Source organism: Budorcas taxicolor, chromosome 3, assembly GCF_023091745.1.
Source record: "Budorcas taxicolor isolate Tak-1 chromosome 3, Takin1.1, whole genome shotgun sequence".
Taxonomy (NCBI): Eukaryota; Metazoa; Chordata; class Mammalia; order Artiodactyla; family Bovidae; genus Budorcas; species Budorcas taxicolor.
The window spans coordinates 108,448,662-108,474,592 of NC_068912.1; the positions used below are offsets into that span (position 1 = coordinate 108,448,662).

At 46.3% G+C, this 25,931-nt stretch overlaps 1 protein-coding gene across 2 annotated transcripts; it reads left to right on the plus strand.

Annotated features, from left to right (window-relative positions):
• Positions 1-283: 283 nt before the first annotated feature.
• On the plus strand, positions 284-24,603 carry GNL2 (G protein nucleolar 2). Of its 2 annotated transcripts, XM_052636987.1 has the most exons (17): positions 284-442; positions 2,126-2,210; positions 3,399-3,493; positions 5,047-5,186; positions 8,064-8,248; positions 11,430-11,496; positions 12,410-12,568; positions 13,104-13,217; positions 13,553-13,666; positions 16,406-16,534; positions 17,271-17,375; positions 18,149-18,307; positions 18,518-18,631; positions 21,515-21,972; positions 22,301-22,386; positions 23,485-23,570; positions 24,255-24,603. In XM_052636987.1, the coding sequence occupies exons 1-17, from the start codon at positions 379-381 to the stop codon at positions 24,405-24,407; spliced, it is 2,313 nt and encodes a 770-aa protein (XP_052492947.1). In that variant the 5' UTR covers positions 284-378; the 3' UTR covers positions 24,408-24,603. The 2 variants fall into 2 exon arrangements, with proteins under 2 accessions (XP_052492947.1, XP_052492948.1); XM_052636988.1 differs by lacking the exon at positions 13,553-13,666 and having other exon boundaries at positions 24,255-24,601.
• Positions 24,604-25,931: the final 1,328 nt, after the last annotated feature.

Here is a 25,931-nt window from a genome sequence, read left to right on the forward strand (position 1 = left end):
GCTTGCGTCATTGGCTTAGGAAAGGGCATCTACGTTTTCAGGCAGAACTCCTAAGTTCTGGGCCGCAAGTCTAGGGTAACTGGGTGGTTGCTACGGAGGGCAGCTTGGCGGTTGCTATGGAGTGAGAGGGGCGGGGCTCGACGCTGGGAAATATCTAAGAGGCGGGGTGGGGGCGGAGCTAAGAGTGCGGCGGCGCGCTCCTCGCGATCGCAGGAAGTCGCGCGGGGCAAAGCAGGGGTGCGAGCGGAAGTGACGTCGTCCCGCACACGCGGTGCAGCGTGGTTCGCGCGGGTTTCCTCGGTCCGGTTCGGGAAGTTACAAGCTTTTGTACTCCACGGAGGCCGGGCCCAGCGGTCTGGTACCAGTCCTGTCGGCAAGATGGTGAAGCCCAAGTACAAAGGACGGAGCACCATCAACCCCTCTAATGCCAGCACAAATCCCGGTACGGGCGGCTGGGGTTGCGGAGGGTGGGGGCTTTGAGGAAGCTTGGGGTTAGGGACTCCGAGTGGCCTTGCTTCGAGTGACTTCAAGCGCTGTGGCCTTTGGGTATGAGAAGGGAGAAGGTGATTCCTTGTTCAGAGGCACTGAGGAGGGCTGTCTTGCGCGCCTGTTAAGGGTAGATGCCGGGAACCAGGTCTAAAGCCGGGAAAGGGAACTCTCAGGCCTGGCAGCCTTGGGGAGTCTCCAAGGTGAGACTGGGAAGCTCAGAGTTGGAAGGGGCACTTAAATTTGACCTTCTTGTTTTCCTGTGTGTCGGGTGTTGAAGCCCCTCCCCCAATATAGGTCAGTCTTGTATCAGTCCAGCTCAAGGAATTGCTAAAAGTAAGTTAGATAAAGTCAGATAAAAGTGATGTAGACCGACCCAACTGGCCTTTTATACTTGGCCACAGTTGCCTGCCACCTTAGCTTTGGCCGTTTAAATGAGAAAAGGACTGTAGATTTGGCTCTTGGAGTCGTCCAAGTTCATAGAAAACGTTACAAATAAATAAATATGGTTGTGTCAGTAAAGATGTTTTTGGAGATGTGTGTGAATTTTGAGGTTCCACCACGGAGTGAACAAGATAGCCCTTGTGAGAGTCCTTTTCATTTGGGTTTAGTTAATAAAACATATTAAAATATGGCTTAAAGGTTTTGGTTTTAATTCATGTTGAATGTTTCCCCTGGACTGCTGCTAAATTATTCAATTTGTGTAGACTGGCATCTTACAGTATTAAGCCTGAAAAGGCCCTTAGAGATCAGGATGTTATAGGTGAAGAGACTGAGCCAAAATAGGGGAAGTGGCTTCTCACAGTTGACACCTTAGTGAGCAGTAGGGCCACCAGTCCTGTGGTTTCAGCCTGTTTTCTCCTGCATGACTTCAGGAGTAGACAGGCGACCTGATGCTCAGTTGATAGTCCCGTCCGACTCTGCAACCCTGTGGACTGTAGCCCACCAGGAAAGGCATCCCCAAATGTGAAGCTAGTATTACTATGCTAATTTGTCCTTCTCTTTCTGCCTGAAATGTAAGGCAAAAATTACTGTCTATTTTTCTGTTGAATAAACTAAGATCAAGCATTAGGAAATTAAGAACCTGGTACATTGGGACCACTTGGGTATCAGAATTGTACAGAACCTTTTCCTGGAGCAGGTACTCAATGTTTGTTCAACTGAGACCCAGAGGTAGAGGTAGGCATCTTAGGGGTTAAGAGTAGAGATGGTGATCCAGTGTTTTTGTTCAAATTCTGTCTGTGCCATCTTTGTCTTTGTACAGGATGGCTGCCCACTGTGCCTCAGTTTCTTAACCTGCACAATGGGGATAATGTGTCCCTCTTTATAGGATTATTGTAGGGATTACAAGACGATGCCTCTAATATGGATAGCACAGTGCCATAACTAGTACTCAGAAACATTACCTGTTATCATTTTCAAAACAATCCTATGGAGGATTCGAGATTAGGTCAGCTTTGTCATACCATGTAGCTTCCAGGAATGATTCTGTTGGAGCAACACGTGGAGAAAGTGGAGATTTTGTGCTGAGTTGGCAGCTTGCCTACTTTCAATGAACTGGTTGGTGTGCTTAAAGCAATGGGTATAGTTAGACCTGTTGGTTATCAAATAGTGTGCAGACTACTTTTGTGTTTCCTAGATCGAGTGCAGGGAGCAGGAGGCCACAACATGAGGGACCGGGCCACAATTCGACGCCTGAATATGTACAGACAGAAAGAGCGCAGGTGAGCCTGGACGCTGTTATCCCCTCCCCCTTCCCTTCCTGCTCTGGACTTGTAGCTGCACCTGTGAAGCCCTTGATACTCCCACCCCTACTTTCCCCAGATAGGCATCCCCAAATGTGACACCAAGCCAGCATTGCTATCCTAATTTGTCCTTCTGTTTCTCTCTGAGATGTAAAGCAAGAATTACTGTCTATTCTGCTGTTGATTAAACTAAGATCAAACATTAAGAGATTAAGAAACTGGTACGTTTAGGAACAGTTATGTGTCAGAATCATACAGAACTTTCCTGATGCTTTGCCTGGAGCAGGCACTCAACATTTGTTCAACTGAGCGTGTTTTCAAATACCGTTTTATATGATCAACTGTGGATTTTGAGTTAGAGACATGGGTAGTGAGTGGTGAAATAGTGATCGTGTCATAGTCCTTACCCTACAATAGCCCTGTTCCTCACAGCCTTGGCCTCCACAAATCGTGTGTTACATCTCAGTAAATGTCCATCAGATAGAAATCTGCTTTTCTTGAACAAAGCATATAGGGCAGTGTCATGAAAGCAGCAAAAAAAGTTTTTTAAGGCCAGACTTTAGATCACCACACTGTGGCGCTTGGACACTCATCACAACTCTGAGTTCTGCTGAGGCAGCTTCGACCACAGGGACTTGCTGAGTATGACATTTTGTGTGAGCTGGTCTTAATTTGTTTGGTAATTGGATTCTTCATCCGTTCTAAAAGATGTGTCTAAAACACAAATGTCAATGAACTTAATCTGCTTTAGTCACCTACTCTGCAGTTTGTTTTAGTATTTTGAGTTCCAGCATAAATCACCCTCTACTTAAAATTCATTTAAACCAGCCTTTAAATAATGATCCCCAAAAGGCTCAAGTATGTGATTTTTTATTTAAAAGCAAACAAACAGTAAACAGATTTTTAAACCCGGGCATTAGTTGTTATTCATCGAGCAAAAATCATTACGTGCTCTGTTGCAAGAGGTTAAATGGCTTGGGGCAATCTGTTTTGAATGTCAAAGGACTTTTTGTTTACCAAAATCTGTATTTCATGATCACTTAAAACCGGGAAAGAGGAGGAAAAAAAAGAGAGGTCCTTTTGATGGAAAGGGTATTCTGTAAACTGAAATTTGCCCTTGTCTTTCTTCTGTCCTCAACCCAAATCTGAATTATTTCCTTCATTCAGGAACAGCCGTGGTAAAGTGATTAAGCCTCTGCAGTATCAGTCAACGGTGGCTTCTGGCACAGTGGCAAGAGTGGAGCCGAACATTAAGTGGTTTGGTGAGTATGAGCCTCTGCTACTTTTGCCCTAGGAAATGTGCACTGTGTGGGAAAGGGCAGAATGTTCAGGTGTCTAAAAGGTGTTGAGGTTTTGGGAAACTGTCAAGGACAATGTGAGAAAGGAATGAGATAAGAAGCCCCTGCCATGGGAAAAATGCAGAGAAAAGTGGTACGGGTGGCTTTCATAAATGACTTCCTCTTTTGAAAAGAGCTCATCATTGTTCACTGGGAGTGAACCTCTTAGACGAGATCATCCTTAATGACTAGCACTCACAGACCTCGGAGGGCTCCTGTGTTCCTCTTCTAATTTCTGATCGCCTGGAGAGATGACTGTTTGAACGGTGCCTTGAGGTGTGTTCCTGCCTTTAGCCTGAAGTTCCTCTGAAGCCCTGTATCTCAGTGCACTTGTATTTGGACTGAGTGGCAATGAAAGGACCTCTCGTTAGTCCTTCCCTAGAGCGAGTAGCTGTCTCCAGAGGCAGTGGGGAGGCAGGATTTCTTCCTTTGGAAACCCCGCGTTCATCTCCGTTGGGGCTCTCAGTCTTTCCCTCAGCACTGCCAGCTGTGTGGACACGCCAGGTGGCCAGACCCCATTGTTTGCCTGCTGTTTGAACTGTCCTTGAACATCTCGTAACATCTCTGGGTGGGACGGGTATCCTCTAGAAAACTGCAGTACAGGAAAGTGTCCAAGAGAACTTCTTCAAGAGGCCTTTAGCACGGTGGCAAGGTCCTGTGACTCTAGATCCAGACCTCCTGGGTGTGAGTCCTCATTCTTCCCTGTCTGGGACCATGAGCAAGTTCTTAAGGGTGCTCGTCAGTTTTCCATATGCAAAATGAAGACAGAAATAGCACCTGTCTGTAGGTCTGCTGTGGTAATTGAATGAGTTAATAGGTGATGTATAAGAGTCTAGAATAGTGTCCAGTAAGTCGTACAGTGGAAGCATTAACTACTGCCACTGTGGCCTTCCCCTGGAGTTTGGCATGTGTGCCACAACGTGCCTGTTAGTGAACAGTCTCTCACTTCCAAGGTGTACTCCAGGAGGTGTTACATGGTTTCATTTTGTTTCCTTGCAGGGCTTGGTTGGTTAATGTAATAGTCCCTTCAAGCTTTCCTAATCCTCAAAACAGGAGCTATGACTCTTAGGAGGTGCTGTGTTTCGGGATTCTCTGCGTACACTACCTGATCAGCTGTGATTGGCTGCAGATTTCTTTGCCATGTCTAGCCGGAAGAGGGGCATCTGTCAAATCTCAGTTCCATTCAGTGATGTTTATTTTTCAGTTTTGTCCAGTCAGGAAATTGGACTTGGAAAACTACTGAAACCCTGTGTGTGTCTGGGTTGGTGATTTAGTCCATTGTGTATGAGTGCAGGAGAGGCAGTTTTTGTGTTTTTTGGCTTTTTCCTTTTAAGTTTGAAAATGGCTTTAGGGTAGATGTGTCAGGCGTTTGGGTGAGGGCAATTTAAAAATCTTGCCGTTCACTGTGTCACTGGGAAGATGGAGGCGAAAGCAATAAGGAGCAATTTATTAAATGGCAACATTCTTTTGTAAAACAGGAAATACACGTGTGATTAAGCAGTCATCATTACAAAAATTTCAAGAGGAAATGGACACAGTCTTGAAGGATCCATACAAAGTTGTCATGAAGCAAAGCAAGTTACCCATGTCTCTTCTCCATGATCGAATCCGGCCTCATGTAAGACAGAGGGTGTCCCTGGCAGACCACACAGATCCCTCTCTACCATATTTAGCTCTTGTTTTTTCTGTAGAGAATAGTGCTTAATGCAGTACTGATGAGCTTTCTGAGACTTCTTTCGCCGTTATTAAGGATCTCGCCTTTTGCATGAACCGAATTCTGTCAGAGAGGTTCAATAGCATGGTGGACCAGAGTACAGGCCCTACTTTTAACCTTTTTGCTGTGGCCCTTTGTGCGGCCTTAGGTGTCTCTGAGCTTTCACTTTCCTGGGTGATGGGATGCAGATGAAACATCTATTAAGGCTCTTGGCACAAAGCAAGCACTCAGGCCACCACTTAATTACAGCTAAATAGATCATGGCTATCACCAATACCATTTTTAAAAGTTTTTGCAGGCAAACTTGTTTAAGCGGTAATTGCATCAAACTTTGGGGAAACGTAGAATTAGAACTGGGTTGGTAGGAAAGGAGACTTTGGTGTTGAGTACTTTCAGCTTCAGTGAGTTCGTTGAAGAGTCTTGTCCCCTGAAGGAAGGGGTACCTGCCAGATTGGTTGTTAAAACCAATGAAGTTCAAAGTGCAGTAAGGACTGGATCTGGCTTGAGTGGAGTGAGTTTCACAGGGAACCAGAGAAGTGGCCCAAAGCTTGCCGCACTTTTTTACATGAACTGAATAATAATTTCCTCAAATATCCATCAGTTACAGCACAGAGCTTCGGTTCCAGCATCAGGAGGGGAAGAAAACATTGACATACATACAAGAATTAAAGAGTTCAAGGAGAAGTGTTTACTTGCAGAACAGAATAAAACCCAGGGCCTGGTTATTGCCTCAGGTTTTGTCAATTATGCTTTGTTTTATGATGGACTCGAAGAATGGCACCTGTTAGTGGAGTGACTGTTTTCTGTCAGGGAAGCACATGAGTGTAATTCGTGAAACACAGACAAGGTGCTCATTTCTCTTGTTCTCTCTGTCTGTTCTCCCTAAAGCCATCTTTTAACAAGCTGTTGAATCCTGTTCATGAGAAGAACAGAGAAGCAGCTCTGTTGTGGGTTTATTGCTTTGTTGCACATGCCAGTTGCTCAGTGCTTTTAAAATGCGGTGCTTAAATGTCTGCTAGTGTGGATTGGAGGGCCCACGACTGCAGCGGCCAGCTTGTATTTTGGTGCAGGTACTTGGTAACTGGCGAGTTTCCTGCTTTGGCCTTGAAAACCCTTGTGTGTGTGTGTGTGTGTGTGTGTGTGTGCTCAGTTGCTCAGTCCTGTCTGACTCTCTGCGACCCCGTGGACTCTAGCCCTCCAGGCGCCTCTGTCCATGGCGTTTCCCAGGCAACAATACTGGAGTGGGTTACCATTTCCTTCTCCAGGGAGGGGATCTTCCCAACCCAGGGATCAAACTCAAGTCTCTTGCATCTCCTGCATTGGCAAGTGGATTCTTTGCCACTGTGCTACTGCTCATTGTAAAATCTGATTCTGAGATGTGCTGCGCGGTGTAGCCAAGTCCCGTGGGCAGAGGAGCCTGGCGGACTAGAGTCCCTGGGGTTGGCAGACTGAGCTCACACATGCACGCACACACGTAGTCAAATCAGATACACTTTTAACTTTTGCACATTCACCTGTATGTGCATAATAATTACTGTGTTTCTATAGCAATACAACAGTCAAAATACTGTAACTTACTCTGTGTATTTTATTGTACCCTGCATATTACTACATTGTACTTCCTGAGGTATAGGTTTACAGACACAGATCCAGGTATATTGTATTTTATAGGCTAAGAGATTTTCAAGGATAATCTTGGTCATAATTTTCCCAGTGACTTTAGAACCTAGTTTTCATGTGCAATGTGACTGTTTTGTGTGGGGATGTTCCCCTGTTGGAGTGTAGTGAGTAAAAGTAAACTAAAAGATGGGTTAGAGACTCTGAGAAAATGATAATGTCTTAAGGATCTCTAGGAGTTGGAGGGGATTCTGTTTAGAAGCCATGGGGTTATTCTGTCTTCTGAATTTAGTAGCTGGTGCTTACAGGGGAGCCTGTACTGAGGGCAGAAGGTGATTTTTTTTCTTTTTTAACCGAGGATATTCTCTGCTGGCTATTAACAACATACTGTTACGTGATAGATCCTAACTCAGACTGTGACTTTCATCCTGCTTCAAAAATTCCTCTGCTCGTAACTCCTTTATAGGCACATCAAATTCTAGTTAGGATCAGGTTCCTTTTATCACATCTAAACTATTATTTTGGAGTTTTGCTAGATGTTTTTCATCTGAAGACTTTCCATGTGCATTTAATAAAAAACGTTACCTAAATTAGGGAAAATGTTATCTGAAACTAAAATGCATCTTACAAAACAAGCAATTCCTTTTAGCCATGAAAGAAATTGACTTCCAAGAAAAAGTTGGCATTTACAGTTGGTTTAAAAAAAAAACACAAATATGAGTATGATTGTCCTTGACAAAATCTGTGAATTTGGCGAATTTTATGCACTTCTTTGAAAACTTTTAAGAGGAAAAGGGGGTTAGAAAAGAGAAGCTAATTTTCAGTATTGTAGCCTTAATTACATTTGACTGAAAGCTTATGATAAATGAAATAAAGCTGAGTTTTGGCAAGTCTTACACACAGGTATTCATATTTGCTTTGATTATTGGTATTTTGTATTTCTCCAAGGAAGCTTACAGAACTTGAAGAAGAGGGGAACAAGTGTGTCTGCTATTTAAATAAGCATTTCTGATGAGAAGTCAGGCTGTATTCATGTTGCATATTTTGGTATGGGTTGAGCTTTGTAAAAATGAGAGCAGAAAGCCTTTCCTGGGTAGGTTTTGAACTTTCTGCTTTTTCTCTGTGCATTGTTTAGTGTTACCTATAATTGTCCTTTCTCTTTAGAATGCAAAGGTGCACATCCTTGATACTGAAAGCTTCGAAACAACATTTGGCCCCAAAGCGCAGAGGAAGCGGCCAAATTTATTTGCAAGTGATATGCAGTCACTTATAGAAAATGCAGAAACATCCACTGAGAGCTATGACCAGGGCAAGGATCGTGACTTGGTAGCTGAAGACACTGGTGTGAGGTACTGTTTCAAAGTTCATGCACATGTCATCATTTGCTCTTTTGTAAAATAAACATCTTCTGTACAGTAATTTACCTGCAAGAACCTCAATGATTTATCTCATAGATGGAGTTAGCCTCTTCCTTTATACTAGAAAAATTAGTGAAATTGGTTGGGGCCAGATGGAAGATAATTTAAGGTAGATGATTTACTATTGGCCTCTTAATCCCCCCAAATAAAAATAAGTGACACTTTCTTCATAATAATAGCAGTACATTCTGTCGCAGGCAATTTTTAAAAATATAGTTAAATTGGAAATGCAGTAGAAAGAAAAGAAGAAGACTATCAGGATTTCCTTAACCAGAGTCTCTGGATCACTGAGAGGGGTTCATGGATGGCCTTTGAGGTTTCTGTGACCCTCTGAAGATAATATGGAAAACTTGTGCATACATAAAAGTAGTGAGGTTTTGTTTTTAGGGAAGAGGAGGGAGAGGAAAAGGATCCATAACTTTCATCATACTTTCATAGGGATTCATACCCAAAAGGAGATCAAGAATCATTCAAGGGTATATGTATATGTATGTATGTATGTGTGTGTGTATATATGTGTGTGTGTGTGTATATACTATATATATGTATACATGTATATATATATATAATATATACATATATATGTATACATATATATAATATACACATATATATACACACACACACGTGCATGCTAAGTTGTGTCTCTGTCCATGGGGATTCTCCAGGCAGGAATACTGGATTGGGTTGCCATGCCCTCCTCCAGGGGCTCTTCCCAATTCAGGAATTGAACCCATATCTCTTATGTCTCCAGCATTGGCCGTCAGGTTCTTTACCACCAGTGCCACCTGGGAAGCACGCGCACGCACACGCACACACACACACACACACACACACTACTCTAGATGTTTCTAACATGGAGTTTTTATCACACTATTCTAGATGTTTCTAACATGGAGTTTTTATCACACACACGCACACACACACACACACTTCTAGATGTTTCTAACGTGGAGTTTTTATTTATAAATGCAATACTTTAAGACTGTATTTTAACTTGCTTTTACTTTAATGTATTTTTCTCAATTATTAAGAATATATTTCCATGTCAGTACTTAGTCAACAGCAGTACAGTGTTTCACGTCAGAGTAGGTTATGTCGTGGCCAGTTCCACATTTGGGCATTCATACTGTTCAAAGTTTTCCCCTGTGGTAGATGATTGTAGGGTAAAATGTCAGTGTGACTAATTTTTTCTCATCCTGAATTGCTCCCCAAGGATAAATTCTTAGGGGAAAGGACAGTGTCCAAGAGTAGGCAGGTTTTTGATCGGTGGCTGCCCCATTGCCCTCCAGAAAGGGTCTTCCGGTCTGGTGCTCCCGGTCCCCCGTCCTGTGTCCCTCAGGCGCCCTGATGGAAACGTGCTGTCCCTGCATCAGCGCCACTGCCTTGGTGCTGTCCTCAGCCCACCACTAACCCTGGGACTCCTGGAGGTAAAATCGAGCCACTTGAGGCCAAGCAGGAAGAGGCAGCGAGTTCATTTTTTCCTAGAGCTGTTTGAACTTTGTATGTCTCTGCTGATTTGAATTTTTTCCACCTCGAAAAGGTACAGTCAGCAGTGGTGTTAGTTCTCAGTCATATCCGACTCTTTGCAGCCCCATGGACTGTAGCCCACCAGGCTCCTCTGTCCATGGAAGTCTCTAGGCAAAAATACTGGAGTGGATGGCCATTCCCTTCTCCAGGGGGGTCTTCCCCACCCAGGAATTGAACCCGGGTCTCCAGCATTGCAGGCAGATTCTTTACTATCTGAGCCACCAGGGAAGCCCTCAGTCAGCAATAGGGGAGACATAAAACTAGTTTTTTGAGTCAGAGACATTGGGTAGATATCTTTGAGGCTAGTAAACAAATTCTCAACCTTACCAGCAAAGTGTCACTCTCTTTGGGAGCTTTGGCGTGTGAATTACATTTCAGGTCCTGCTGATTTCCTTTTCATAAATCTCTGTGACAGACTGCCTAAATTATAGCTGCCTCTTAAATTTCATATGTATATACTTATCATTCATTTTTTGCTGCACTGGGTCTTTGTTGCGGCGCTTGGCCTTTCTCTCGTGTGGCGAGCGGAGGCTTCTCTCGTTGCGGAGCGGTGGCTTCTCTTACCGTGGAGAGTGGCCTCTAGGGCGTGCCGGCTCCGGGAGCTGCAGCTCACGGGCTCAGTGACCGTGTCACCTGGGCTTAGGTGCCCCACAGCATGTGGGATCTTAGTTCCCCGACCAGGGGTTAAACTCCCATCCCGTGCTTTGCAGGGCAGATGCCTAACCACTGGGCCACCAGGGAAGTCCCACCGCAGAGCTTTGAGTCGAGCTCCCCGTGCTGTGTAGTGGGTCCTCGTGTAGTTACCTGTACTATGCATAGCGGCACAGATATGTCTGTCCCAGTCTCCCAGTCCACCCCCCCTTTCCCCACTTGGTAACTGTACGTTTGTTTTCTGCTTCTGTGACTGTCTCTGCTTTGCAAGTAAACTCATCTGTACCATTTTTCTGGACTCTACACACAAGCAATATTATGCAGTATTGATCTCTTTCTGTCTTACTTCAGTCTGTATGACAGTCTCTGGGTACACCCACGTCTCTGCATGTGGCACTGTTTGGCCCCTTTTTCTGGCTGAGTAGTAGTCCACTGTATACATGTACCAGCTCTACCTGTTCCTCTGTCAGTGGACATTTAGGTTGCTTCCACATCCTGGCTCTTGTGGCCAGTGCTGCATTGAGCACTGAGGTTCATCCATCCTTTTGAATTGCGATTCTCTCCAGATATATGCCTGGGAATGGGGTTGCTGGGTCCTGTGGTGGCTCCGTTTTTAGTTTTCCACGGAATCCACACAGTTCTCCATAGTGGCTGTAGCAATTTACATTTCCATGAACAGTGTTGGAGAGGTCCGTTTTCTCAAAACCCTCTCCAGCATTTATTTTTTGGAAACTTGTTGATAATGGCCATTCTGACTGGTGTGAGATATACCTCATTGTAGTTACGGTTTACATTTCGCTAATCATTAGCAATGTTGATAACAACTAGTTTTGATACCCTTTTCCCTGAGCACATGATTGATTTTTCCTTAAAATATCCTTTTAATTGTTACAGCGCATCAGTTGCTCACTTTGGTTGCTTTCTTATTTAGAAATGAAGCCCAAGAAGAGATATTTAAAAAAGGACAGTCTAAAAGAATATGGGGTGAGCTGTACAAGGTAGGACTTTAAATTTTCTCTCATTGAGTGGTTCCTTTGGCCTTCATGATCTTATGCGAGAAAACAGACTTGGAGCTACTGACGCTCTGTCCATCCATCCATTTTCTCTCCATGGAGAAACCAGGATGGATATGGCTTTCCACATACTACTGTTGTTCTGGATAACTGCGTTTTTCTTTATTACTCACATAATAGTAACAGCCAAATTACATGGATTCATATATTCTCTGTTTATATTGATATTTCTTTGGATTGCCTGCTAAAATGATATTCCTACTGAGATTTATTATACATGTTAGAGCTGCATGAAAATTTTTGAGTTCCTTAGTCCAGCCCTCTTGTTTTACAGATGAGAATGCAGGTCTAGAAAGCTTGAGTCCCTTCCCCAGCTCACCCAGGTAGTTAGTGCAAGAGCCTTTGTGTCTCCTGAGTCCTGGTCCAGTGCTATTCAGCTGGCTGAGTTGAATTTGAGTAATGTTCTCAGTAACAAAATCTTTCAAGTATAGTCACGTAATTAAACGGTAACATAATAGGAGACTAGTATCATGAAGGCAAACTAAATTTTTTAGTTTTTTGGTAAAATACACAACACTTATAACATGGAAACTTAGAGGTTTAAGAAGTAAATGATTCTACTCACTATTGTATGGCAGTCATGAAATAGACTGGTTTCGTCCAAGCCAGTTCTGTTTGAAATTTTGACAAGTTTCAGACACCCACAGGGTGAAGAACACTTTTTAGAATACTGACTGCTGGCTTTTAAGATTGGCTACAACCTGCCCTCCTCATAACACTGTTGAGAGGTTATCCCTGTTATTGCTTTATTTTTCCCAGGTTCCCTTAAATGCCTTCTCTCTTTCATTTTGCCCTTGTACTACTGTAGCAAATCACTTTCGCCTCTTTGAATTTGCAGGTGATAGATTCATCAGATGTTGTGGTTCAAGTTCTTGATGCTAGAGATCCAGTGGGTACACGTTCCCCTCACATTGAGACTTACTTGAAAAAAGAGAAACCCTGGAAACATCTCATTTTTGTTCTTAACAAATGTGACCTTGTTCCAACCTGGGCAACGGTAAGTACAGCTGCTAATGCAAAACAGATAACCAAGGCCATGAGGCTCGTTATCCATGAATAAGTAGGTGTCGTGATTACTAGTATTTGGGGCAGCAGATTAAGTGTTGTACTGTTGAGGTTGTAGTCACTGAGGTGTCTATACTGAAAGCAAAACCAAAATGGGCTTCAGTGATGATGGGCAGTTACCTTTGATCCCTGATGGTTGGCAGTGGTACAGCTGCAGTGCCCACAGGAGGACTGGGGTGGGCCCTTTAGAAGGGGCGGCAGCTGCGGCCCCTGGCCTGCTTCACATTATGTTAGGTTAATTGCATTTAGTAACAGTGAAGGCATTTTGGGAATACTGTTTTGTGTTTATAAGGCAAAAAACAGCATCAACCGTCATACTTGAAAAAAATATTTCAAAGAAATGCAGCTAACATTTTCCTTGGACAGCTGTGTATATGAAGTACCGTCCTGTCATTCACTCTCTGGTTCTTCCTGTGGTGTAAATAAACAACTTCCAATTTACCAGCTTCTTTCTTGTCTCCCTTTAGAAACGATGGGTTGCCGTCCTCTCCCAGGATTACCCGACACTTGCTTTCCACGCGAGTCTTACTAACCCCTTTGGCAAAGGAGCGTTTATTCAGCTTCTGCGGCAGTTTGGAAAGGTATCGAAACCTGGCCTGCCCCTCCTGGAGTTGAAAGGCTGTGGGTTGGTGTGAGAATGTCTCTTCCCAGAGTGTGTCTCACCTCCCACATCTTCTCGGTAGTGAGAACGGTGTGTTCCAGAGATGTAAACACTCACGGAGCCTCAGGATTACAGGGGATCCTCAGATGCTCTCTAGCTCAGCCTGTACCCCCTTCCCCGACGAACGTCACTTTGCTTTCTGCCATGTCCCTGGCATCGAATGGTCCACCCTCTGCTCGGGTTGATGACCTGCCCTCTCCCAACACTCTCTCCATTCTGGGCTCCTGGGCCATGTGTTCTCTCCCCTCTGCCTAGAAGGGACCCCGCTGGACTCCAGCCTCTGATCCCTGGTCAGACACTAGTTCTCGGGGGGACTCTGAAAGCAGACCTTCTCGAAATTTCCTGTTCTGCACCCGCGACTCTGTATTCGTGAGTTCAGTTCATCTTACCTGGCTTCTATCAAAGGATGCATGACCTCTGTCCTACCCTTCCCTGCTTCCCAGAAGAAATTCATGGCTGTTACTTCTGACATTTTCTCCCGTATTTTTGTACACGCTTAAGAGTTTGTTTTTTCATTCCCCACCCTGCTCAGTTTTACGTATTTGTTAAGTTCCTGCTATGGAAAGTGAGAGTTAGATTTCTTACCCCCGTCCTCTCTCTCTACTTCCTGTGTCCTTGTATGGCATTTGGTTAAACTACTATTTGTTCAGTGTTTACAGTATTATTACCAAAGTGTCAGTCCCTGCTGATCCACAATGCTATGATTATAATTCCTTTCTAATAGGACCTTCAGTTTTATCTGGTGTTAAGTAGCTCCGCTTTATTTGTCACTGACGTGTCACCAAATCCTCGATAGTGTGGGAACTTTGAGTGTCCAGCACCTCCCGTCCAGGTGGGGCCACGTCCCAGACTGCTGCCGGGTCTTCCTGGGATCTCCTTTCACCATCATCTGAGAATTCATATGGCTGTTCCCTGTGTTGGCTCCCTTGTTCATTGAATCTCTTTCCTTTCTTGGTTTACTCCTTCCTTTTGTTGGAATGTGTTTTCCAAAAGCTTTCTGAAGAAGAGTACTGCGGGGGAACATTTTTTTGAGACCTTGCCTCCTGCAAATTTCTTCATTCTACCCTCACACCATTTGTTCTTAGAATGTTGAAGGTACCTCATTGAACCTTCTTTGTTTTTAATTTTGGCCTTGCCACGTGGCTTGTGGGGTTTTAGTTCCCCGACCAGGGCGTGAACCCACATCCCCTGCAGCGGATGCGCAGAGTTCTAGCCTCTGGACTGCCAGGGAAGTCCCAGTTGAATTTTCTTCGCTTCAGTACATTCATGACATTTTGTCCAATTTTCTGGGCAGTTACCTTGATTCGGTCATTTAGCTGTTCTATCACGAAATGTTTTGCCTCTCACTTTTAATGTTTAACTTCCGAAAGCTCTTGTTTAACTCCGAGTGGCCCTACCCCCTTTAACAGCCTGTTTTGTTTCACGGATTCACTAGCTTCTGTGTCTGAGGACGATGAGGATAGCGGTATTTGGGAATTGTCCTCCACATTTTCCTGCATTGACACTGTCTCCTCCAAGTTGCTGTTTTCCTGTCTTTTCTACTAGAGTCACACTTCCAGTGTCTGGTTATTCTTGGTTCTCCATTCATTTTTAAGAGTGAGCCACACACACACAAAAGGCCACAGAAGCTTTATGCAGGGGGTAGGCTTGTTGAGAGGCTTTACTGTAGGGTGACTGGGAAGAACCCAGAATTTCGTTGGGGGACACTCCAGATGTCGCTGTCTGTAGGTCTGTTCTTATTCTCATTATTTTAGCTTCCCCATGCAGCATGCAGAATCTTAGTTCCCTGACGAGGGATCAGACCTGTGCCCCTGCAGTGGAAGTGCTGAGCCCTAACCACTGACTCATCAGGGAAGGCCCCGTCTGTAGGTCTTACTCCTGGACCTGTGAGTTTCCCTAGAAGGGAGTCTTCCCGTCTCGAGCTCGGGGGTGTGTGGACCTGGTTGCCAGGATTCTAAGAGTGCAGTGGGAGTAGGGGCCTGGAGTTGCCCTATTCAGTATTTAGACGTTGAACACTTGCTTTCAGCAACTGTTATGTCTAAATCTAGGGTCCTTGTCAGGCCTGAAACTTAGCAATATTTTCAGACATACAGGGTTCCAAAACAGTTATTGTCTCCTAAGCCTCCAGGGCAGAGAAGTTGGGACGCCCGTGCTGGGCAGGGGAAGGAGAGGTGTGACTATTTGCAGACAGTCCACTGGGCAGTCCTCTGGATTTCAGTCCCAGCCTTAGAGAGGACTGTACTGCCTATTCCCAAGGCCTGTATTCACTGCGTGTTGCAGTGTATTTGCTGCGTTTTTAGTTTTTCTACCTTTGCAGCCAGGTAGCTTACATATTTTGTAGTGGGTCAAGTTAGATACTACTTTTTAAGTGTAATATTCTGTTAACATCTCACATCAGTTTGTGTTGTCTCATCTCTAGCTCATGCTTCCGTTTTATGTGTGTGGCTCTCTGGGGACCAGGCGTGGGGCTGGAGGGGATGTGCACTCACACTGCTGTTGGCTCTGTGGGTGGGGGGTGTGAATTCTCACTGCTGTGGCTCCAGGGGGTTTGTGGAGGGAGGCAGTCGTGGATGTTCAGTCCTCTGCCTCTAGACAGAAGCCCCCATTGATTTGTAGACTCTGCTTGAGCTCTGCCTCCTTGAGACTCTCACCCAGCTATCTGGCTTTTGAGACTGCCTTTCTTGTCTTTTGTCGTTGGCAATGAAAATGCAAAATGTGGTGTGCAGAGAAGAGGAGGGGTGGGTCATGGGATTGGTACATCTGCTAAGGTTCTCCTCCCTGAAGACATTGTATCAGTGGACAGCATTCTTCTAAACCGGTGACTAATGAGCTGTTTCTTTCTTTCTTTCTCAGCCTGCATACTTTCAACCTTAAAACATTCAAGAATAATTTCACATGAGTGACTGAGGCGCTGACTCACCTCTGATTTATTCATGAGGACGTGTATGCAGCCCACTTAGACTAGGCCGGTGATGCGTGTCTGGGCTTTAAATCAAGTTGTAGTGGTAGTTTTGTACTGTATTCTTTATGGCAGCAAAGTGACACAACCTGTTTGTCCCAGGATACTCACTCCAGGTGTGTGTGGTGTGTATTCTTTTTTTTGCACAGTTGCACACTGACAAGAAACAGATCAGCGTGGGGTTCATTGGCTATCCGAATGTTGGCAAGAGCTCTGTGATAAACACACTGCGCTCCAAGAAGGTTTGCAACGTGGCCCCCATCGCAGGTGAAACAAAGGTACATCTGGCTCGAGGGGTCTTCTCCACTCTGACTTATTTCCCGCGGAGGGCGCTAATTCAGGACACGGGGATGTCTGTCTGCCTCCCTTGGATGAAGATTCCCGTTGGGAGCTTAGTCTCCTTGTCGCAGGTGGCAACGTCCTGGAGCTGTTTCTGCCCTTTTGATGAGACTAAGGGTACTTTGTGTGCCACTGCCTACTTGTGGCACGGTCTGCTGTGTGCCACTTGAGTCTTGTTTTCATGTCACTCCAACCTTTTGTGTTGATAAAACTAGAGAAAATTTGGTGTCTGGCTTAAGAAAGAAAATTCAAGTTTGAGATAGATTGTGTTGGTTGGGGGCCTACCGTGGAACATGGAGTGTGGGGTGCAGCATGGTTCTGCTGAAAGGAACTGGGGCCAAGCAGTATTAAGCTTCCAGAAGCACTTGCAGAGAAGTCAGAGAAAGCTTTACTGGACATGATTGCACAATCCTAGATGAAGAGCCTGCCTCTGCATTATTTTTAGACCCTTAGCTGATGGAAACTATAGTTTATGCCTCATGGAAGTGCCTCGTGCATGGCATATAAAGGAGGGGCTTTGGAGCTTCATTACCTACCAGGGTGCACCCCTATGACTGCCTCCATACCCGACCCCCAGCCCCAGCCCCCTCTCTCGTTAGGTGAGCATCGGGGCTTTGTGAAACCCCTCTCCGGGACTGACCCGGAGCAGTCAGAAACGGAAGTCTCTGCTTTCAGGTCTGGCAGTACATTACCTTGATGCGTCGGATCTTCCTCATCGACTGTCCGGGTGTGGTTTACCCCTCCGAGGACTCGGAGACGGACATTGTGCTGAAAGGAGTCGTGAGTATTTTGGTCCCGGGAGGCTCTTTGCCTTCGAGGGGAGCGTGCTGTGGGGAGCTCCGGAGACCTCTGCTTTTTACTCGTTCAGCAGGCACTTTGGGGTCAGCCTGTCTGGCCAGGCTGGAGGAACATGACACTGAACAGGGCGGCCTGTCTGTTCCACTTCAGCCTGTTGGAGGAGGCTGAAGGGCATATCTGGTCAACGTCATCCCACAAAAGCGTTTGTCGTTTACGCACGGGATCCTGAGGGAAGCAGGGCCTGTTTATGTTTAACAGTAATTCATCTTCGTGGGTTTATGGGTTGAGTCATTTTGGAACTCGGTCATTTCCTCACTTGTTTCTGAAGACAACCGAGAGCTTTAAATGATTCCACTTAACCTTCACCAGTGTTTCTGGCTATGTACATCCTGGGCGGTTCCTCCCCACCTTCCTTAAACCATTTATTCCCTTCTCTTTGTGTCCTGGGATCGGCAGACTTTTAACCATTTCTGCAAGTCAGTAGCACAAAGCATTCCAAGTTAAAGGTGCTTGCGGAAGCCGTGCCATCCATTTGTGGTGAGCCGGATTAGAGCCAGATTAGAGCAGGGTTCTGGGTTCCCAGCTGCGGTTGGCTTTCCATGGCGCTCCTTCCAGCCGACCATGTCTCATCACCTCCAGGCCCGCTTGCTTTGAGGCGTTGAAATCTATTTTCAGACACGATTACAAAGAACACTTGGAGCTTCACTCCTTCCATAGTCAAGTTTGTAAGCAGGAGCTTTCCTATCAATATTTAGGTTCAAGTTGAAAAAATTAAGACTCCTGAAGACCACGTTGGTGCTGTACTTGAACGAGCAAAACCAGAATATATCAGCAAGACGTACAAGATTGATTCTTGGGATAATGCTGAGGACTTTCTGGAGAAGCTAGCTTTCCGGACAGGGAAGTTATTAAAGGTGAGCCAAGGTTTGTGAGAATTCAGGCTGGGATCTGCTTCAGGCCTGTGTGCGCAGTGTGTGGTGTGGACCTTTTTTTTGGGGACGTGTGTGAGCGGTGTGAAGTATGAACCTTGGCAGGGTGGTGACAGACAGCTGGGACAGCGATGTGCCACCAAAGTGGGGGGCGGCTTTGTTGTTTGAATCGGGCATCTTTCTGCAACGTTTCAGGGTGGAGAGCCCGACCTGCGGACTGTGGGGAAGATGGTCCTCAATGACTGGCAGAGGGGCCGGATTCCTTTCTTTGTCAAGCCACCCAGTGCAGAACCCCCAGCAGCCCCTGAGGTAAGACAAGGGTGGACCCACCTCTCTGGAAGTGGGGTTACTGACCCGCATGTCTTTGGACTGCAGTCATCTTCCTTCGGGGTATAACTTTCAGCTGCGGTGTCTCCCATCCCGGGTGCCACTGGCTGTGACCTTGTGGGGGGTGACCTGGAAGTAGAGGTGTGATAGGAGACTGAGTGTAAATGCCAGTCTCCAGGGCTTTGGAAGTGGAGAGCTCATTACATGCGAGTGCTCACTTACAGTTTCAGTGTCTCGTCTTCTGCTTGAAGAACAGAGGCATTTCCAAGGTTTGTTTTGTTTCAAACCCAACCAGGTGCCGGGCACTGGGAGCACAGGATTAGATAGCATGGTCCTTGCCCTCAGGAAGCTCGTGATCAGGCGGGAAAGGAGAGTGGTACAGTGGGTGCTCAGGGCAAGTCTTAGGTCGGGGGCTCTGAGCTACCCTGAGAAGCTTCCCAGCCGTTGCATGTCTCTCCCGGCAGTGGACTGCACAAGATTCCAACTTGGGCACTTGGCTTTTCTATTTCTAGGGTCTTCTTCAGAGCTCAGCCAAGTCTCTTGAAGAGGTGGCTCTAAGATTTGCTTCATGCTAGTCGTTTCGGTCCATATTTCTCTGATATCCTCTCACCTGGCTCCAGTCCCAGAGTTTCCATTGTCAGCTAGAAATTTCCACTTGAATATTTTCTCCAGCATTTCAAAATCAACATACCTGAAACTGATGTTGCTCACCCTTTTCTCCTCTTCCCCTAAAACCACCAGACAACTGGTACTGCAGGACAAGGCCCTGCCCTCCTGTGCACGCACGCACACACCCATGTCCATGTGCCAGTGGAGGAGTACCTGGTGTTTTCGGATCTCAGATAAGCTTCATCTTTCTGTACCTGTTACACAGGCTCCAGACACCCACTGGGTAACTGCCAGAGTTAGTGCAGACCCCACAGGTCAAGACTGCCCCCACTTCACGTGCCAGGATAGATGGCGTTCTCAGGCTACCCACACATCTGCCCAGCTGACTACGAATTCAGGGCTTCCCATGTGTGATCATTTGCCAAAAGGACTTGCAGAACTCAGGAAAGTGATTTGCTTGTGATTACTGGTTTGTTACAAAAGATATAAGTCAGGAATAGCCAAATGTCAGGGTCATAGGGCACCTATGGGGCGGAAGGTGGCATGGAGTGTCCACACCCTCTCCAGGCAGGCCACCCTCTCAGCATGTCATGGTGCTCACCAGCCTGGAGGCTTCCTTACACAGGTGCAGTTGACAGGCTCATTAGCCGTCAGTGATTGAACTCAATTTCCAGCCTTCTCAGCAGTTGCCTGGGCTCAGTGGCCAGCTCCTAATCTGAAGCTGGGTCCCAGCACAGTCATCTCACTAGCACAAACTGATTTGGGGCAGAGGGACTTACTAAGAATAACAAGAGACACCAAAGGTTTTAGGAGCTCTTGTGCCAGCAACTGGGTGTCAGAGGCCAATTGCATATTTTTATTACACTATTGGAAGACACGTAGTACACCGATAAATATGTGATGTCAGGATGTACTGACTGCCATGAGGGAAACTAAACCAGGTTGAGGGTTTGTGGGAGACAGGAGTGCTTTGTAAGTGAGGTGGTGGTTAGGGACGGCCTCTGGGGAAGTGGCTTTTTAGGGGAGACCTTGGTAACCTGAAGCAGGAGCTCCATGGATGTCACAGGAGAGGTTCCAGGTGTCGGGAGCGATACCCCCTAACACCTGAGGCAACGGGAGCCTGGTGTGCAATGGTTCTGGAGGGAGGCCATGGGGTAGGCAGCACTGTGGCTGGTGGGGCTGAGGCCTCTGGTCCAAGGAGACTGTCTTTGCCCCCATGTGACCCTGTGGGGAAACGGCAAGGTTTTCTCTTAACTCTTTCTCCATGTCTAGCTGTTAAGTTGAGACAGTTTCTCCCGCTCTGTGACTCGCCCTTCCCTCTCTTTGGTGGTGGCAGAATCTTGAGAATCTCAAAGCTAAAAAACTACCTTAACAGAAAAATGTATGAAAACATACGTAGGAATTTTTTACACTGTTTCCTGAATTTCATGGATTCCTGATGTATTTAGTGCTTTGTTCAGCCACCTCACCTTTGGAAAATTCCGTGGGTTCTTCCAGCCTCAGCTCTGAGTGCCCAGTGGCACTACGTGAGGCCTCACACTGCCAGCCCACGTTTCCCTCTGCCCCTTCTCCAGAACGTGCCTGGCATCAGGGCTGGTTCTGAATCTTCCGTTTCCTCCCACCCTTCTTGCGCGGCGCTTCCTCAGTGCCTCTCCTCCACCCTCAGCGCTTTCTAAACCAGCACCTCCTTGGCCCTCAGCATTCTGCTGGGCCTCCATCCTTTCCCCGGGGTGTGTGGTCCCTGGGGACGTGCTTTCTCAGCAGCCCCTGTTCTCAGTCCTCAGGGATGGTGCAGGCAGCCTCCTGTGTCTACAGTGTCTGGTGGTTTTGGTTTTGATGGCTGAGTACTCTGAGTTGGCACACCCTTTCGGATCGTAGCTGTATTCCTCTCATCCTTCCATGCTGGGTTCAGGGCTTAATGCACATTGACTAAACGATACATTAACAACATGACTGAGGTGTGCATGTTTTTGACACTTTCCCTTAGTCCTGAGAATAGGACTGCTTTGTTTGAGAGCATGATATGTAAGTTCAGAAATTCAGCAGGGACTTCTGTGCAGTATCATAAATTGGGGGAAATGTTTGTAAAAGAAGAGAGACAAGTATGTGTGTAACTGAATCACTCAGCTCTACACCTGAAACTAACGCAACACCGTTAATCCACTATACGCCAATGTAACAAAATAAAAAAAGAAATTCAGTTTTCATTTTCTGATTCCATTTCTCTCCCCACCCCCACCGTTCTGTCCCGACTAGCTTCCGTCGTCCTCATCTTTGGAAGTTGCTGCAGAAACAACCCAGAACAACCCAGGAGAGAAAGTTGCAGAAACAGTAGGTGAGGAGTCGGAATCCATCCTCGAGAAGGAAAAAGAAGAGCCCCAGCATTGTGGCATCGATTCAGAAATGCAGCAGATTCTGGCGCGGGTCCGGCAGAACTTTGGCAAGATCAACGTTGCGCCTCAGTTTTCTGGGGATGACCTGGTTCCTCTGGAGATGTCCGATATCGATGACGAGCTGGAGAGCCTTTCTGCAGAGAGGGAGGAGGAGGAGGAACAGGAGCACCTAGGAGACGATGAGGATGAGTCTTACACAGAGTCCCAGGAGGAACATGCGGGACACACCACTAAGGCCGTTATTCAAGCCCTGGATGAAAAGATCGCCAAGTACCAGAGGTTTTTAAACAAAGCCAAAGCTAAGAAGTTTTCAGCAATCAGGTAGTGTCCTCTTGATCTCACAGATTGCTGTGTGCTTATTCGTTTTGCCAGAAACTTGCCATAAGGAGTTTTTTACAGGGTAGGGGAAGGTGTTGCTATACATTTTTAAAATGTACAGCTGCCTGAACCTTGAGAAGTGTAGTAGTTGGGTCTTTCACAGATATCCAGGGGCTGCAGAGATGGTGTTGCTTCTGCCAGTGGCGTTAACCACGTGAAGAGGAGTAGGTTTCTTTCACCTGGGAGCTTGTCACCGTCCTCAAGTTTGTGTGGGCTGTGGTCATTGGAGGGAAATGTCAGATGGTTTCATTAACCGACTCTTCCCTTTCAGGATATCCAAGGGACTGAGTGAAATGGTTTTTGCAAAATCCGAAGGACAAAAAAAAAGAAAAGCTGAAGAAGATGTAGATGATACAGGTACAGTTAAATTCCTGAAATCAGGTAGATGCGATATGCATCTTCAGAACTTTGGGAAATTTAAGTTTCATCTCGGAAATTACCTCTTGTACTGTCATCCTGATATTTGTCACATCTGGCATATTACCCTGGTTCCACTTATTATTTATCACACAAATTGTCTCATCTTTCTTTTAAAAAAATCTATTTATTTATGGCTGCTCTGGGTCTTCGTTGCTGCTCTTAGGCTTTCTCTAGTTGTGGCGAGCGGTGGCTCCTCTTCATTGCGATGCGCAGGTTCTCATTTTGGTGGTTTCTCTTATTGCAGAGCTCCAGCTCAGTAGCTGTGGTGCAAGGCTTAATTGCCCTGTGGCCTGTGGGATCCTCCCAGATCAGGGATTGAACCCTTCAACCCAGTCATGTCCAACTCTGTGAACCCATGGACTATACCATCCATGGAATTCTCCAGGACAGAATACTGGAGAGGGTAGCCTTTCCCTTCTCCAGGGGATCTTCCCAACCCAGGGATCGAACTCAGGTCTCCCGCATTGCAGGCAGATTCTTTACCAGCTGAACCACAAGGGAAGCCCAACAGTACTGGAGTGGGTAGCTTATCCCTTCTTCAGTGGATCTTCCTGACCTAGGAATCCAACGGGTCTTGTGTATTGCAGGTGGATTCTTTACCAACTGAGCTCTCAGGGGAGTCCTTATTGTGTTTTTATTCTGCACATTTCTTGGGGTTAAATTGGTAATTCAAGAAAATTCCTCTAAAAAGAATACATTATTAAACTTGGAATCTTAAGTGTGGATCCAAAGACAAATTTTTTCAGGCGGGCAGATGGTTCATATATTTATTCTTTATGCAGTCATTCTAATAACTTCTGCATCCAGTTTTCAAGATAAACTGGAGGCCTGGGAGCATACCCCCACCCCTACCCCCAATCTGGCAGCCTCCTGGCCTTGTCCTGATTTTATCTGTGTCTCACACCACACTGTATTCACACTGGCCTTCTGCCTTCCTCCTCCAGCATATCAAGCTCATTCCTACCTTAGGATTCACAGGTACATTTTAAATAAAATTTCCCATTTCTTTTCTGTGTGTTCGTGTTTCGTTTCCAGCACCTCCCAAAAAGGGAAAGAAGAGGAAGGCACAGAGGGAAGAGGAGCAGCTAGACAAAACTCGCAGGACGCTTACATCTAAGGAGGCACGTGTTTTGGTCCTCAGCATCACCCAGTTTAGAGTAGAGAGGGGAAGTCCATTTCTTACAACTCACACTTTATGAAATTAATGCTCTAGCGTTTAAGTCAAGGAACCCCAGTCCTAAGTGACCTGGTTGAGGTCAGTGAAATAGGATCAAGAGTTGACCTTGACTGCATGAAGGTCAGCTGAGTGTATGTCTTGTTTCAAGAAGGCCAGTTGCTGTCCTCAAACTCGCGGAGTACTGTTGGAACGAGTGCTGGGTGTACGTGGCCTCAGGGAAATGACACATGATGAGCTGAGCTGTGTAGGCAGACAGATGGCTGCCGTCTGTGAGGCTCAGCTCTGTAACGAGGCTCTCGAGAGCTGGAGGGGTCCCCTTTGGGAGGTGGAGAGCTTGTAATGAGTGTCCAGCCTTAGACCAGAGGACCACTTGGCAGGAGTGCAGAGAAAAGGTTCAGGCATTGGCTGAGGGTTGGGCCACGTCGCAGCCTGTCACTTGGAGTTGTCACAAGCTGCAGTGGAAGTGCAGGCTTGAGTCTGGTAAAGCCTCTCGTCATGAGTGCTGCCACCAGTACTTGCGGGAGCCACGTGGGAACGGAGCACAGAGAAACAGAGGGGCCCTCTTTATGACTTTCAGCGTTGGTTTGATTGGTTTTTTCCCTCTTGGTGTGTGTGCCATTTTTTACAGAGGAGGCGAGAAGCACGGCAGCAGCGATCTAGAAAAGTTGGCGTACGCTACTATGAAACACACAACGTGAAAAATAGGAACAGGAACAAAAAGAAGACCACCGACTCAGAAGGGCAGAAACACAGACACAAGAAGGCCAAACATAAGCAGTAGCGTGTTAAAAGCTGTCTATTAAATTACACAAAAATATGCAACTAGAAACTGTTCATTTTCTTCATGCCCAGTTGGCATTTCAAAGGCCATGATGCATCTGTTCTGAGATTGGACAGTTGAAACCACCCACCAGTATTAGTGAAAGAGTGCTCCTCACCCCCAAGGATTTCAGTGATGCAGTCCACTCGAACTCCTGACAAATGAGTCAGTCCTCTGAGTTCCTAAGAGTATAACCCTGGCATGAAAGTGTCTGACCGAAACAGGGCTGAGGTCTAGAAAATACGGAGTGTTGTATTTCTTTTGTACTAGCAATGAGCGGTTTAGTTTGGAATAGAACTGTTTTTGTTTTAATACTATGGATGTTGTGTACAGAGCCTAGGCTTTAAAATCAGCTTGCGATGTTCCTCACTGGGTCTGTTAGGAGAACCCGGTTAGGGCATGACTGCTTTACAGTCAAGGAGTTGTGGATCTAGCACATCCCTGACCACAGCTCTTTCCCAGGAAGATGACGGAGCACAGACTGGCTGTTTTAGTGGAATCTGGGGGCTGATGCCTTGGGACACCTGGATGAGGGTGAAAGCTGTGACTTCAGATTGGAGATGAAAGTACAGAGGGCTTGTTGGATTCAGTGGAACACAACTCTTGGCCTGCAGTTCTCTGAAGGAGCCTGGAAGCCCTCGCCAGACAGGCGTCAGGTCCGAGCACCTCTTCATGGAAGCACCGAGCATCTAACGCCTTCCAGCGAGGGAAGATGTTAGTGCCTTCTTAGTTGTGCTACTTGGGAAGTTTGAATGATGGAACTTAGGCATTTTGCTAGTCTGCCCTGAATCAGATTTATGTTGCTAATTTAGTCGTCTGGGTCTGTGAAACCAGAAGAGTTCTGAGCCTCCAAACTTTGAATCTAGCTTATGAGGAAGAGTAAAATGCAGTTGTCCCCTCGCCATGGCCCGGTCACTAATAATAATGAGAACTGCATGTGAGGTGTGGGCTAGTCAGAGGGTTGTAGGGCTGAGGTTTGATTTTCTGCAGAGTAAGGTGAAAAGATCCAATCAGTGGGGGAGGAGCAAGGTCCAGGCAGCTCACTGTGGACACCTTGACCTGTATTTCTTTCCAGCAGACACTTTTTTGAAACTCGTGGGTTTGACTCCCTGCCATTGCCTCTTACCCAGCAGTATGCAGTGGCAGGGAGGAAAGGGCCCAGTGACTTGGTGAGCAGGGATAAGATGAAACGGTATCAACTGAAAACTCCAAAATGAGGTGTTAGAACTTCATGGGAGTAGGAACGATGAAAAGACATCAAATAAGGACAAGACAGTCCAGAGGAACCCAGGGCAAGGTTAAGGGACAAGGTGAGCTATTGACCAGAAATGGGGCAGAGAACCAGCTTCCTATGACTGGAAATAAGTGATAGGGTGGAGAGACAACGAGAAAGCAGCCGCTCCACCTGAGACAGGCACAGCCAAGAGGGGTGAGTTCTAAGCCTTACTTTCGGAGTTGGCAAGTGCCGAGGTTGGCCACGTGCAG

Coding starts and splice junctions, on each gene's coding strand:
- GNL2 (XM_052636987.1), top strand. CDS start 379: ATGGTGAAGCCCAAGTACAAAGGACGGAGCACCATCAACCCCTCTAAT. Junction 3,494..5,046: donor GCCGAACATTAAGTGGTTTG/GTGAGTATGAGC, acceptor TTTGTAAAACAG/GAAATACACGTGTGATTAAG. Junction 22,387..23,484: donor AGAAGATGTAGATGATACAG/GTACAGTTAAAT, acceptor TTTCGTTTCCAG/CACCTCCCAAAAAGGGAAAG.